The sequence below is a fragment of the Pempheris klunzingeri genome, chromosome 15 (assembly GCF_042242105.1).
Source record: "Pempheris klunzingeri isolate RE-2024b chromosome 15, fPemKlu1.hap1, whole genome shotgun sequence".
NCBI classification, from domain to species: Eukaryota; Metazoa; Chordata; class Actinopteri; order Acropomatiformes; family Pempheridae; genus Pempheris; species Pempheris klunzingeri.
The window spans coordinates 23,789,731-23,805,737 of NC_092026.1; the positions used below are offsets into that span (position 1 = coordinate 23,789,731).

General features: G+C 39.7%; 1 protein-coding gene across 1 annotated transcript; it reads right to left on the minus strand.

Annotated features, from left to right (window-relative positions):
- Positions 1–4,025: 4,025 nt before the first annotated feature.
- LOC139214699 (tissue factor-like) lies at positions 4,026–15,631 on the minus strand. The gene is made up of 7 exons (XM_070845610.1): positions 15,495–15,631; positions 14,121–14,235; positions 11,643–11,729; positions 9,548–9,654; positions 7,998–8,176; positions 6,413–6,569; positions 4,026–4,271 (listed from the first exon to the last, which is right to left on the minus strand). Exons 1-7 carry the CDS (start codon positions 15,559–15,561, stop codon positions 4,126–4,128), a joined length of 858 nt encoding a protein of 285 aa, XP_070701711.1. The 5' UTR covers positions 15,562–15,631; the 3' UTR covers positions 4,026–4,125.
- Positions 15,632–16,007: the final 376 nt, after the last annotated feature.

Genomic DNA, 16,007 nt, shown 5'->3' on the forward strand with positions numbered 1-16,007 from the left:
TGTCCTTGGAGGGTCCCAGCTGGCATTAGGCCGTAGATACTGTATGTGTTACATCGCTGTCTCTACTAACAGCTTTAAACAACAAGTTTAAAATGTCCCACACTGCATATCTTGTTCAGAATTCTTTGAAAACCATATAAGTGACCCATATCCCACTTGCTTGTTTAAATTGTACATTTATGTAAAAAGATAATATTGGCCTATGTATCATATTTTAAACTCTCATATATCAATATGGACTATAGTAAATGGTAATCTGTACAGAGGCTTTCTGGTCATTCCAACCACTCAAAGCGCTTTTCCATCACATCCTCATTCATCCATTCACACATTATTCATTCAGGAGGAATCTGAGCTGGAGGAGACTGTTCTTTCACACACATTCACACACTGTAGCTGCTTCAGGAGCTAGCTGGGGTTCAGAGTCTTGCCCAAGGACACTTCAACATGCAATAAATCAAGATAAATAAAACAATACATCAGGATAGAAACAGAAAATCGTACACGGCTCTTTGGAATGGTCCTGCCATGAAACTGTACAAATAAATCACCAAAGATTTCATGCTTTGCTTTTCTGGGGTCCCTTGGAGCTCTTTCACCACCACCACCACAATTTCTTTGGTTTTTCAGCTGTAAGCAGCAAAAAGCGTTTCCTCTGTGCAGTGCATTGTCTACTGAGTTTAGTTTGAACCCACCACACACTCTGCAGTCAGGAGAATAGATCGAGTTCATATGGTGCATTTGTTAGCAAACACTTGCCTACTGTTACTTCCAATATTCCCTCTCTACTTTAAGGCATCACACACTGTGGACAGATGTGCTGCAGAGTTAAAGGCAAATCTGCATTTTGAAGAGTTCATTTGCAAAAACAGAGAAGCCATTCTTAAGTGAATGAAGAAAACCATGTTGAACTTATATTCCATGAAGTGCACAATTACAAAAAAAGCCTGGAATAATAGATGTAGAGATATCTAAAACAAAATAAGCAACCAACTGTTACTGTATGTCTTGTTCAGCTTGCTGTATGAAACAGTCAGCACATACACTGTGACCAGTACATTGTATCTGCTGGTCTGGTAAATCAATATACCATGTAACCAATTAAATAAGCAGTTTACAAATGGATGAACTGTACATGTATAGAGTTATGCTGGTCTAAAATGAAGAATGAATGCTAAAATAATAGTGTGTCCAGTGCATATGATGAATCTGATGTCAGATTTGACAGACAGGCAGTCGACCATCAGCAAGCACTGAAGGAACGTTTCACTAAGTTTCAGTTGTCCCCCCCCTCGGTACCTCTTTACCATGATTGCATGATTACACTGTGAACCCTGTAAGCTAATATTCTGTGATTATGGAACTTGGTAATCATATTACACAGTCCTATATAAAACACAGTAAAGATTAAATGATAAAACTTCATTTTATGTCAAGATATGTATATATGTATATGTGTACTATGATATATTACATTTTCTGGAAAATCCATTGAGAAATTGTTAAAAGATAAACTCACCGGATTTTTATTTTTGGGTAACCCAGCAAATGAAACACCCAGCAGAGGAAACCAGTTCTGCACCTATAGTATCATAACCAGCGTCATATTAAGATAACTACTCAGATAACTACTATGGCATTAACACGGCAACGTCTCTGACGCTGTTCGAACATGCCACCATATCAGCCACCTTTATTAAACAACGGTTTGCTTTCGAAAGTCAAAAGCATGTTTGGCAATTTTCCATCATTTTTGAACTCTGTCCAGATTTGTGTTCAAAGCCAGAGTTCAGAGTTTTTCATCTTGTTTTGCCGAAGAAGCAGAACATGATCGCAGTTTTCACTTTGTCAGAGTGTCGCCCCTCCATGACTGATAATCCTGACTTACTTACTGGGGTCCACAAGATTAATAAGAATTTACAGTCGTTTGTATAATATGATTGTGACACAGCTTCTAATGATACAGTACTGTTCTTGTGTACAATACTAATGATAAATCCATAATCAGAAGTATAAAGTAGTGAGCCTGGGCTGTCCTCACTCCAGAGGACAAATGTGTTTGCAGTTTGTGCTGCCATTTGGAACCCCCTCAAAGGTTCTGTGTCTTCTAATGTTCTGTTCCTGTATTTCTATTCCACTTCTGTCCATGATGATGACCAAATATCACTCAACAAGAAATGTTTGTTTTCAGTGCTGTCAAGTCTTTCCCTTTGGCTCATCTGTGATTAGGTTTCTGCTTCCCATTGTTCATCATCAGTCTATCAAACCAGAAACATCCAGTGCATCTTCCTGTTCGACCCAGTTTCTGGTTTGGCCCCGAACATGTTTTTGCTGACACAGATCCAAATGACATTTATGTGACAATAATGCAGATGAATACTGACTTTGGTATAAGAAGCATGTGATCAGATCTACTGTACGTACCAAGGATGTTCCCTGTTCTCTACCTGCAGTTTCTTTCTTTCTCAAGTAAGAGTGGAACATACCAGTGTAGTTTAGTTAATCAACCTTCCGCTCTCTTCCTCTAAAACAAGCTGTTTCCACTGGTCGTATCTGTTTCTTTACTTTAAGAAATGTTTAAAAAAAGAGAAGCATAACTGTACATAGGCACACATGGCACAACAAACATCTCTTTAGTGCACTGTAAAAATGACAAGGTTAGCAAGCTATTGTATTTTTACAGATGGAAGTTCAATTATTTGTTGCTGACATTCATTTATGTATGTGTGTGTTTATTTAATTATCTGTTTGTATTTATTTATTTATTCATTCATTCATGTATTTATTTATTTATCTATCTTTTCTTTAGATTGCGTTATTTCCTGACTGCTTATAACATCTGCTGTTCCATGATCAAGACATGGACAGAATGTTATTGGCCGATAAAAAGGAGAAGCAGCGTGTGTGTTTTCTATGATACAGATGGATGCACTTTAAAAACCATGGTTGAGTGAAACAACATTCAGAAGTCCTGTGTTTTGCCTTGGTGAAGCCATGGTTCCTTGTGATGATAATAAAACTATGTGTGGTGTTGTATGTGTTGTCGTCCAGATGTGAGGTTCTGTGTTGGAAAAATGAAGAAATAAAGGTTATCTTTAATTCCAGCATGTTATCTGGTTTGTCTTTAAGAGACCGCTGTCACAGTGGAACACACCTGGTCGCTTTGTGTAGCTCGTGATGTCTGTCCAGAAACAGGACAACGGCAGTTTAGCAGTTTGTCAGATCATGTCAGTGGGCAGTGTTTTTAAATCAACAAACTAGGTCTGTAAAAAAACACAACGTGCCACTTAAAGTGCTCCGCCGTGTTCATCAGCTTTGCTGTGGCTTATGAGAGTGGAGTCTGTGGGGCAGAGCTAAAAGATGCTGGACTGCTCCGGCTAATCGGCGCTGCACACTCACACTCTGAGGATTTGTTTTCTCAGCTCGGATCAAACATTCAGAAATGTAACCGCTCATTGAAATAAAGCGCGGTTCAGTGATGCTCATCACCGAGGAACATGACTGTACAGTAAAATAACAGTAGCTAGAGACCATTGACATTTTATTGTTTTACTGCTTTTCATCACTTTTGATCGACATAAGCTGCTCATGTGACACAAAGAATAATAGAATAGTTTCATGAGGTCCAGCTGAATATGGATTTGTAGGAATGATTTGGCTGGTGCAGCTGTAGTTTTGCTGACCAACCACTAGATGCCACCAAAGAGCCTCATTCACTGTACTTGTAGTGTCTCATGCAACAAGTGCACAAATCATTCTTCTTAATTGTTCTCCGACAAAGTTCTTGTGGTTAGAACTGCTGCTGTAGCTTGCATTTGATATTCTAAACCAAACTGTACAAGATTGTTGATGTTCTAATGAGCGGGAGGTCACTTATTTCAATCCAGCACATGGGATAGATGCCAGGAAAGCACATGTGGTGCTTGAAATGCAGATTGTATTATTTTACAGGAGAGTACGCTTCACATGTTCACCTTTAATGTAAGTGAAAATATGAAATGAGAAATGATGACCATGACAGACTGTAAACAAAGACCAAAGCAGTTTAATGCTTTCTTAGAAACAGAGAGGAGAGAGAACACACACACACACACACACACACACACACACACACACACACACACACTAAACAGGCGCAGATGACTGAGACGTGTGGAGGGTTCTGTTCCTTTGTCTGCAGCATCTGTAGCAGAGGATCGTCACTGTGATGATGGTGATGAGGATGGTGAGCACGATGATGGCTACACCAACCCAAGCTCCAAGACTCCACTCTGGAGGGACAGTGAGAGTCACAGTTAAAAGATCCACATCATCGTTTTGAACAAACACACGCAACGTTTTCATCCTTCTTTTGTCTGAAGACAGTGACCTCACACTACCGACAGCCTTCTGCTCCTCACTGTGTTCTCTTGGAGTTTAGCCAAATGAGAAATGATTAACTTGTGTTTTCATTAAATTCTGACACTAATAATAATAATAATGATAACAATGGTAATAATAGAACATCCATTATTTCACTTTATCTCAAAAGTTGAGCTAAGTTTAACAACTTGAAGTACTGATGATAGTTAAATATTTTAGAACTGATCATGTTTTGAATATAAAACATTTCTCCACAAAGTAAAACATTAACTAAAAAGGTCAGAGAAGTGTAGTGTAGTAAAAGAAGTACAGGGAGCAGAAGTATAGAGCAGAACAGAATAAGATACCAGCACATGAGGAAATGTTCTTGTACACATGTTCTGTTACACGTTCCATTCAACATGCACATAAAGCCCATGTTTGGAGCTGCTCCTACCATCACACTGTTTTTCAGATATAAACACTTCAGCTTAGCAGATGTTTACTGTTTGTCAGGCTTGAAGATGCTCTTGGTGTGTTAGGGTGCGACAGTAAACAAAACCATGTGTTTGTTCATAAGCTCCATAACTTCCCACAGGCTCTTTTCCAGTTGGCATCCTTTGTGGCCATTGTTCTAAGCACACCAGACAAAAGAACGTCTTAACCATAAAAGCCACAGGCTTAAAAGCCACACACCATAAAAGCCACAGGCAGAACTCATGGCTTTGGTATTTCTTAACACCCAGTTGATCTTTGCTAAAATGTGAGTCTTTGTAGTCAGATGCAGCCATCACATGAGTGCTGATGTACAAAGATTCATCACAGGGATCACTGACATTTCCCTTCATTACCATGTGGTATAGGATGTACCGGCCCGATGATGCCGATGTTACTCTCCAGAGCTTTCAATGACCATAACTTTATAGTGTAGTGCAGTGTAGCATAGTGTAGTGTTGTGCAGTGCAGTGCAGTGCTGTGTAGTGTAGTGTAGTGTAGTGTTGTGTAGTGTAGTGTAGTGTAGTGTAGTGTAGTGTAGTGTTGTGCAGTGTAGTGTAGTGCAGTGTAGTGTAGTGTAGTGCAGTGTAGTGTAGTGTAGTGTTGTGTAGTGTTGTGCAGTGTAGTGTAGTGCAGTGTAGCATAGTGTAGTGTTGTGCAGTGTAGTGTTGTGCAGTGTAGTGTAGTGCAGTGTAGTGTAGTGTAGTGTTGTGCAGTGTAGTGTTGTGTTGTGCAGTGTAGTGTAGTGCAGTGTAGTGTAGTGTAGTGTTGTGCAGTGTAGTGTAGTGTTGTGCAGTGTAGTGTAGTGCAGTGTAGTGTAGTGTAGTGTTGTGTAGTGTAGTGTAGTGTTGTGCAGTGTAGTGTAGTGCAGTGTAGTGTAGTGTAGTGTTGTGCAGTGTAGTGTAGTGTAGTGCAGTGTAGTGTTGTGCAGTGTAGTGTAGTGCAGTGTAGCATAGTGTAGTGTTGTGCAGTGTAGTGTTGTGTTGTGCAGTGTAGTGTAGTGCAGTGTAGTGTTGTGCAGTGTAGTGTAGTGCAGTGTAGCATAGTGTAGTGTTGTGCAGTGTAGTGTAGTGCAGTGTAGTGTAGTGTAGTGTTGTGCAGTGTAGTGTTGTGTTGTGCAGTGTAGTGTAGTGCAGTGTAGTGTAGTGTAGTGTTGTGCAGTGTAGTGTAGTGTTGTGCAGTGTAGTGTAGTGCAGTGTAGTGTAGTGTAGTGTTGTGTAGTGTAGTGTAGTGTTGTGCAGTGTAGTGTAGTGCAGTGTAGTGTAGTGTTGTGCAGTGTAGTGTAGTGTAGTGCAGTGTAGTGTTGTGCAGTGTAGTGTAGTGCAGTGTAGCATAGTGTAGTGTTGTGCAGTGTAGTGTTGTGTTGTGCAGTGTAGTGTTGTGCAGTGTAGTGTAGTGCAGTGTAGCATAGTGTAGTGTAGTGCAGTGTAGTGTAGTGCAGTGTAGTGTAGTGCAGTGTAGTGTAGTGTTGTGTAGTGTAGTGTAGTGTAGTGTAGTGTAGTGTAGTGTAGTGTAGTGTTGTGCAGTGTAGTGTTGTGCAGTGTAGTGTTGTGTAGTGTATACAGAGTGTGTGCACCTTCAACATATCCTTCTATACACGACTGCATGCTCCAGGCCCCCTGCTGAGTGGCTTTGGGTCTGGACGGGATGAAAGCTGCCACCATGAAGCAATACTGTTCTCCTGCATCCAGCCCTGAAACCTCTGCCACACTGGTGTCAGAGATGTTGTCTCTCTATCAGATAAGAATAGGAAATGTTATGCTCATTTTATTCAGACAAGGAGTAATTCTTGATTCTAATAATTCTGCTACATTTACATATAAAACCTCAAATTAAAATTGACCTCTGTATTGTAAGTACATTTCGAATATCAAATCAATTCAATGTGAACCTTTAAACGTTTGTGTCTTCTTATCTTTATTCTATCTTTGGGGCGACTAACAAACAACAAGAGCAAAACAACAAAATGTAGCGTGTGACATGGAAACTTTAGTATTTTTAAACTCGGGCCCTATTTGTACATATTCTACTCATGGGTACAAAACCTTTTGGAACCGGTCCAGTAGATCAAGAAACGGGCTGCAATGGCTGCTATGTGATCCTTTGGGACAACTCAAATCATCAAAGTAGATACACTAGAAGAGTTTGTTTTAGCCACTGACTGTTGGAAAGGATCCCAGAAACAAAACTTTTGACCTTGCAGAACATAGGAGTTGCTGGTGTTTGTGTTAGGAAAATATTGTGTCCTATAAAACATATTTTAAATCTAATTGTGTATTCATAAGTCACATGACTAATGGATTGATTGATTGATTGATTGATTGATTATTAAGAAACCAGAAATGACCTCAGATACCATGACACTCAATCTGAGATAGTCAGGAAAGTTTTGGAAGTAGTGCACAATATTTTGGGAAAGATGTTCAGTTCTGATGGAGTTACCAGCACATCCTAACCCACAGAGCACACTGTGTTTGTGTGAAACACAGGACTTTCACTGAGGAGACTGTTGTTAGTATCCAATGTAAAACAAAAAGTCAAATGTGACTGACTTAAACTGACTTCTTTTAAGTGACACATGTATGAATGATGTAACTTACATCTTCTGCCACCTCTGTTCCTTATGTAACACTTCTTACATTAGATTAGATATTGTTTATTGATCCCTCTGTGGGGAAAGTTTGCTGTTACAGCAGCTCAAGAGGACAGACAAAAGCACACAGTTAAAGAAACAGAAAATTAAATAACACTAACATAATATATACAGAGGAAAAACCTATATACACAATAATTACAAAAAAACAACAACAGGGTGAGGTGGACTGGGATGTGAATTATTGCACAGTTTCTGTAATAATAATAGTAATAAAGTGCACAGGTGGTGGTTGTGCTTGTGATTGGTGCAGCAGAATGACCTGCGGAAGCGCTCCTACATACAAAGCATACTCTTTTCCTAAACCTAACCAAATGGCTTGGATGCCTAAACCTAGCCAAACTACATCCCGGAGTTATGTGCCTGTTTGTGGTAAGCCTCAGAGGGAGCTGAGAATGCTCATATTGGTTGTTGAGGGAGTCAAACACTTGTTTGTCAGGACTTTGGTGAAACTGTTTCTTTCACTGAGCTTCACATCAGTGTCAGTGTTGGCAGCTCAGTACTTTACCTTGCCCGTCCTTCCAGACTTGTAGTAGCTGATCTTATACTTGAGGTCCTTTTTGAGAACGTCTCTTATGGTGAGCTGCTTGTCACCCTGATGGATGCCGGTCAGAGGATCTGTGATGTTGATAATCACTGTGTGCTCATCCACAGCTTTCACAGAGAATGTCACAGCACTGATGTTACCTGTGAAGAAGACCAGACCTGTTACACTGGCACTTTTTTCATTTGTTTGTTCAGATGCTTACGAACGGATAAATCTGTATTTGATCTATTATTGTTATATAATATAATGAAGGCCCTTTTTTCTGGAGAAGAGGTACTTATATTTTTGAGTGTATTTTGCTAATGATAAGTAGGATTGTGAATGCAGGACTTCTTCCTCCACTATTATTGATTCCTTTTAATGCTCCTCTGGGGGTAAAGTGCTATATCAATAAATGCCATATAGATAAATCATTATTTAAAGACAAACACAGCTAACAGCTTTTTTCTCAAACAAATGAAACGGCTAATGGGAACATTACAAACAACTAGCATCTCATCCTTACCTGAAAATCTGACAGTCGCCATCTTATTTCCCTTTATTAAATATGTCTACACACACTTGTCTGTTGGTTATCATCAGATGTTGCAGTTAAGTGCATATAAACACCACATCCTGCTTTCAGAAAACTGAATACACTATCTTGAGAAGAAGCCAGGATATTGTTGCATGTGAACACGATGACTCTGAACATTCTCTGTTGGTCAAGACACACCGGCACACATGTGATCAGAATCATGGCTACCAGATCACGCCTGGACTGGATGCAACAGCCAATCAGGTGTACAGTAATATAGTAGTAAAATTAGCAGCTTTATGTCAAACGTAACAAAATGCTTCCTCCACTTTTAAACAAATATTCCAGCCACTCTGTATGATATGACAAAATAAATACTAAATGAAATGCTATTACTGCGGCTGAGCACACTGGGTGTAGCTGATGTAAACACATGTATGGTAAGACAGGAGGCTCGAGCACCATGCTTTGACCATTCTGTCTGTTTTGGTTCAGTCACTGCTACGATTTGAGTTTAGTTACAAATGTAATGCCACTCTTGATGAACAGTGTCGATCTGGAGCTTTGCTGTGGACATTTGAAGGCTTGAAGCACCGTAAGCCCGCCCTGGTGCTGCCTCTTGAACCAGCTGCCTGGGGAAATAAGATTCACAATCTCTTTTCTAAAAAATGATTTTAACTGTATTGCCTCCTCATTTTTTTATGTTACTAGAATTCACTATTTTGTTCTGGTCAAGCTCATGTCTTTTGAGTCCTCCACCGATTCAACCTTCAGTCATGAGGGACAGTTGTGAAAACGCATCAGCACCAAATATATCATCTTTCTTACACCATGCACTCTTTTGTTTGTCAAAACCTGGTGAAATGTCACATGGGGAGAAGCACAGGAGTGAATCATAAAGCTGAAGACATTTATATCTCATTTTATTTCTCACTAGCAAATGTAAGGTGTGTGTGTGTGTGTGTGTGTGTGTGTGCATGTGTATGATACTTACTTTCTTTATAGGGGTTGAAATGTGTGGAATAAGTGTGAGGGAACTCGTCAAAATCATAGTCAAAGTCTAACGTTGGAGGCTTTGTTTGGATGTCAGCAGAGTAAGACCTGTCAAACATTAATACATCAATAGGGGTTGGAGTTATGTGATATGCATTCAGTGTGCACCATGTCTGGATTTTGAACATGTAAATTTGGGGATTTACTATATAAAAAAGAAAAACAGGAGTAAGAGTATTTGCCATAAGGAGCCAGGAAACAATACAATTTACAATACATTTAAAAGTTTGCTGAAACTAAGACTGAGCAACATTTATGACATCAGAGGACCATATCTCTCAAAAAGAAAATGAATACAACATACAACACAACAGAACCTAAGACAACTGTGCAGTTTGTTGCATGTTATGAGAACCTACAAAGATATTTCAATGGGAGATCTTTAAAATTATAATCCCTAAGATTTTCATGCAATGAATCCCTCTTTTTGGCCACATGTAATATCATTTTCATTTATTGTATTTACATTCTGTAGTGACCTCTCTTATATAACGGCTCTCTTTGTGACCACTATTGCTGTTCTGGAATTAAATTGCCATTATGTGCATGAGGGATTGAGTAGAAATGATGCAGCCTCACCATCTCTCCTCCAGTCGTATCAGAGTGGGACTAAATTACTGCTAACTGCTAACAAACATCTGCTACATTAAAACACTTCCACTGGCTTTTATTGTGAAGCAGTCACAGGAAACACAATGTAGTTCTCACTGAGGTTAGTGCAGACACCAATATATAAAAATGTCTTCAAAACATGACAGTGGTCTTGATGCTGGTGTCAATGGATCAGTATGAAATCTCACAGGGATTATTTGTACTAGTACTGCACAAGGACACATGAAAATGAGGAGACCCACTGCCTGGCCAAGCTGATGGCTGCATTTAAAAAAAATGGCATCAACAAATGTTGACCTGGCTTGATGATGGTTTAGTTTAGCTGAAATGTTTAGTTGAACAACGGCATCAGTCCTTTCAGCCAGTGCCCCGAAACTACATCTGTTTATGCTGAAGTGACAATGTCCTATATAATAGGAATTATGATGAGAGCACTGGACATCAGGTGATGTCATTAAAGAGCAAAAGGTCAGGGTTGATGGATAGGTCAACGCATCTGACTTTATCCATAGTCAGTGTATCATCTGCAGTACATGGCAGTCGGCACACCCCAGATTGAAGAAGCAGGCAGGAGTCTTAGCACGGATGCTAAGTGATGTTCTGCTGTGAACGGGGGCTACAGGACAATGGATTTTAGCCTAAACCCACCTAATTAAAATCAACATCAGTTATATTAAAACTATTTTCACAGCTTTACATTGTCATAAAACAGGCCTCTCCAATGAGTTGGTGAAGCCGTTCTCTCTTTCTCTGGCTTCACTCCACTCCTGTGTTCTTTGAGGGAAAATTACTATTTTTGACAATAGTCTGGTGACTTTGAGGAGAACAAAGAAAGGGAATAGCTTCAATTCCTCACTTGTAAGGGCTGTCTGATACAAAGAAAGGCAGTGAAAATATTCCAAATAGAGAATATGAAGTGGAGCCAGAAGTTCACGAGTCTCTGGCTGAGTGCCACTGTGTTGGAATTCTCTCCGGTAAACGAGAGGTCTGCCTCCATTCGACTATGGGTTGCGGGGTGGAAGGCTCTGATTGTTACGCACCAAACATAAACATTTAAAGTAACTTATACTGAACATGTTTTTCTACTGCCCCCATCCACAGCAGTACATCTGCTCGCTTCTTCAAACTTTGTGTGTGCCAACCACCATCTACTGTAGGTAATACACTGACCATGCATAAATATTTCATATAACCCCACTTCAAAAATCTGTGGTAAAAAAAATGGGGTAAAGTTATTGGGCATAAATATAATACTGATCACAGATATGTAAATATCTGTAGGAATGATTTGAATATGAGTGGAATTAGAAACAAGTCGCATATGTTAAGCTCACTAGTAACTAATCCTAACAGATATCTAAGCCCTATTCTAATGTTTAAAAAGTATTATAGAGGACTTGAAGTGATGAAAGTCTTGTTCCTACCTGTCGGAGAACATAAGGTCTTCGGTCAGATCACATTCTGATTCTGACAGTCGGATACATTCAGTATCCGTCCAGTCATTACCATCCCTGATGATCAAACAAAAGACACAGAGTAGGAGAATAAATCCCTTAAATTAGAAAAACAAACAAAAAAACCCTTATTGTCATTGACATATTATATATAGATATACCAGCACTTCAAGCTAAATACACAGTTTTAAAGATACAGATTAAATGTCCATTTCTCACTGGAGACAAAGAAACACAGTGTGATATACTGTATATCACAACTGGAGCAAAAAAAAAAAATAAAAAATAGAAATGAAAATAAAAATCTCTAGGAGTAAATTGTCAAGAGAAAATCTAATATATTATGAAAAGATTTGATCTTTTGCATTGCTTTCATTACCACTGTTTCAGACTTTCATAAGTGGTGTATGACCCTAACTTATTAACATGTCAGCATTCCACAGGATCATCATTTAACAGTCCACACTGCAGGACCACACTTGAGAAGCTCTCACTATAAAAAACAGAGCAATTTATTTCAATGATTCTGATGCCTCAGAAGGGATGTCAAGTAAATGATGAACTATTCCTAGCATTCCACTGCATCAGCCATCAAATGTGTGCAAGCATGAATACTGCAGCAATGAATGGACGACATTAGCATCGTCTAGACCAGCAGTTCCAAACCTGGGTGGCACAAATAGATAGATAGATAGATAGATAGATAGATAGATAGATAGATAGATAGATAGATAGATAGATAGATAGATAGACAGACAGTGTCATAATCCTGTATTTGGTTAACTTTATACTTTTTTGTCTCGTCTCATGTTGTCCTGTCATTTCTGGTTTTATTTTGAAGTACCCTGTTTCAGATGTGTTTACTTCCTGTGTCCTGCCTCTGTGATTGTCCAGCCCCTCCCTGATTGTTTCCACCTGTTCCCCATTACCTCCTGTATTTAGTGTCTGTGTCTCCCTTTGTCCTGTTCCAGTTTGTCATGTCAACCAGCGTTCACTTTCTCTTGGGTTTCATTGTCAGTGTTCTGATCTTGAGGTTTAGATTTTTGTTGTTCACTTTGTTTCCAAGCTCTGTCTTGCATCTTTTGTTGTTCACTTTGTTAATAGTTTAGTCTAGACCTTTCCGTTGTATACTTTCTAGCATGTTCTAGTTTTTGATTGTCTTTTCTTTTGTCTGAGATTTTCAGTTTCTAAGGTTTTGTGTTTTGGTTTGCCTTTTTCCGCTCCTGTTTATTCAGAGTCGCCTTATGTTAGATTAGCCTTAGTGTTTTGCCATTGTTCTTATTTTTGCCTTGCCCTTAATTAATAAAGTGTTTATTTGTTACTTTGAGTCATGCAAATGGGTTTCTCTTGTCTTGTTGGCCCCAGGTTGTGACAGGTAGGTAGGTAGTAATACTTTATTGATCCCTGGGGGGAAATTCTGGTGTTACAATAGTATAGAAGTTAAAGTGATCACCACCATGAATATAAGCAAAATAAAAATGTTGTGTGTAGCAGGTAAATGAATACGGAGTGTAATACACTATAAACAGTACCAAGTGTACCAAATGTGATGTGCAAGTTAAATAAAAACAGTAGTGCAAATTTGAAAGTCCAGTAGTAATATGTTCATGTTGACTAGCAGAGGGTGCTGAGTGCTCTCTGCCAGCCAGAGTAGACTTGTTAAAAAGTGTTCTGGCAGCTGGCAGAAAAGATTTCCTGTATCTGTCCTTGTGACAGCGGAGCTGAACCAGCCTGTTGGAGAAGCTGCTCCGCTGTCTGTCCAGCAGTGGGTGGTCAGGATCGTCAACAGTTTGTTCGTGGTCCTCCTTTCCACTACTGAGATCTACTGCCTGACCCTCCTTTCTTTTTAATAGTGTTTAACTACACAACAAAATGAGGCAAGATTTACATTAACTACAGTTTTATGTTTTCAAGAAATCAGAACAGAAAAATGCACAATAACACTGATATACAGCATCTAAAAGGTTACATGACAACAAAATCAATGCACAGCATCATGTGTGCATGCATTTCCCTGAAAAAACCCTAATTGTAAACTTGATTTTCTTGTAACAGAATGAAATGAATGCATTTAACCAATTTCTCTACCTAATTTTCATTCCTTGTCTGTTTGTGGTGGACATGAAAAAAGTAATGACTGGTGACTTTGTTTAGAAAGGTTTAAGAACTGGTCTAGACCACACAGAAAAATGATGAAAACACTGCAGTGTCTTTGTGTGTGACGAGCTATCAAACTCAAACTTTCTGGTTTCATCACCCTATGTAGCAACACACAAACACTAAAATGGCAGTAATGGACAATGGAGCTGACGTTGGACAAGAGGTGCAGTACACCCTGGACTGGCCATCAGTCAGCTACAGGGCACAACAAAGTACTGAAATTTAAAAACTTCCACTGTTGAAAATATAATTCCTTCTTATTGTGTGTGTGTGTGTGTGTGTGCTAACCTAGAGTACTGGACAGTGTACTTGTAGTCAGATGCTTTGTTCGTCCAGGTAAGAATGGTCTTAAAGTCCAGAGACACCCAGTGTACGTTCTCTGCTTTGGGCGCAAAGCTGTCACCTGTGGATAAAATGCAACCTTACTCTCCGCTCAGTCTGGGAAAATTCTGGTAACATTTCAGTAAGTTCTCATTGCATTCATTTCTTGTCACTTCTAAAAAAAAAATGTTGTTCAACATTTTGTTTGGTACATTAGTAGCATTAAGAAATCCTACATGCGTCATCGTTGGGTAAGAACCATCATGGAAAATCTACTGATTACTCCTGCATGTTTAAAATACCTCCTCGAAACAACTAGAGAATGCTATTTCAGACAATGTTACAACTGTGCAAAGTTCTCGTTCCATTAGCCTCATAAAGAGCCATCCATCCTTATGTATTCCGCAATCCCAGCTGACTTTGGGCGAGAGGCAGGGTACTGCTCACCAGTCAGTCACAGGGCTGACATGCAGACAACCACTCACACCTACGGGCAATTTTGAGTCACCAAATAACCTCACCTGCATGTCTTTGGACTGTGGGAGGAAGCCCACAGAGAAAGACCCCAGTGCTAACCACCGTGCTGCCCCTCATAAAGATCCTCACTGTCTGAACACACTTTATGAACATTTCCATTATTCAGAACATTACCTTAACCTCCAATACAAATACACATCTAGCATGTACTCTTATCTACAGTGTGCATCCGTCTGATTCTGTACCAAGAGCATTTTATCGATTTTTCATTTAAGATCTAAATTCAGAAGCTTTACATATAATTCCAAAATGATTTCCATCTTTTAAGATGTAGAGCTCCTCTCTGTCCAGACACAGTGGAGCTCAGCTGTGAAACATCATACTGAAACACAATCTTTCTCTGTCACAGTTAGCCACATTTGATGAGCCAAACTACTTCTATGGGATGGCAGACCCAAGGGGTGACTTGTGGTGGCCCTATGAGAACTCTGCACATTGTGACCTATGAATAAATACAGTGGAGGCACCTTTCACCTGACATGGGCTGAAGTACTGCAACATCACCCATCATTCTGGTGTCCAAACATCTGGCCTGAAGCAAACATCTTCCTCCAACCTCTACAGCACCATGCTGCAGAGAAAAAGTCTACCAAACACCAATGTCTGAGACGGAAGTGAGTCCAGGTTTCAGCGAGGTCACCCCAGAAAATATACATCAAACTTCAATCTACCAGTGTTAAAAGTCTATAATGAGATTGGAGGGTTGAACACATGTTACATAAACATAAAATGTAAAACACTACATTAACACTAAAAACACTGATAAAAACCTCTATCTATCTATCTATCTATCTATGCTCTTACCTACAGTACAGAGGATCCAGGCAGACAGACAGACTTCCAGATAAATCACAGTTTTCAGAGATGCCATGTTAGTACAACCGTAATCCTTTAGTCCCGTTAAATCTCTCTGAAGCTGCTCAGACTGCCTGTTGTTTCTGGTCAACAGGACGGGGAGTGTGGGAGCTCTACTGGGGGAACTGGGGCACCGTTCAGGGTTCCGCCTCGTTCCGCCTGCTGATCCCTCCCACATGCCTGCCCGCAGATGGAGGACTCTGCAAAAGTTTGCTCAGTCTGAGCTCCTCCTTCTACCAAAGCACAGATAGATACAAGAATGCCTTGAGCTGACATACAACACCCATTTACATCATGAAACATCTGTAACTGTCCAGTGTGGAAACTCACGGGATTAGAGAAAAACATGAGTAATTACTTGGCAGCAGGTACACCCATCCTGAAATGACCCAAATAGTTGCTTTCTTTCTTTGTTGGAAGGAGTTTCTCAGCACCATGCTGCTCATGTACTCAAGTGGGCCT

Excerpts from the sequence above, each read along its gene's own strand:
- LOC139214699 (XM_070845610.1), bottom strand. The coding sequence starts at position 15,561 with ATGGCATCTCTGAAAACTGTGATTTATCTGGAAGTCTGTCTGTCTGCC. Across the intron at positions 14,236-15,494 it reads CTGGATCCTCTGTACTGTAG|GTGACAGCTTTGCGCCCAAA; the intron begins GTAAGAGCATAG and ends TTTTATCCACAG. Across the intron at positions 8,177-9,547 it reads TTTCAACCCCTATAAAGAAA|GTAACATCAGTGCTGTGACA; the intron begins GTAAGTATCATA and ends TCTTCTTCACAG.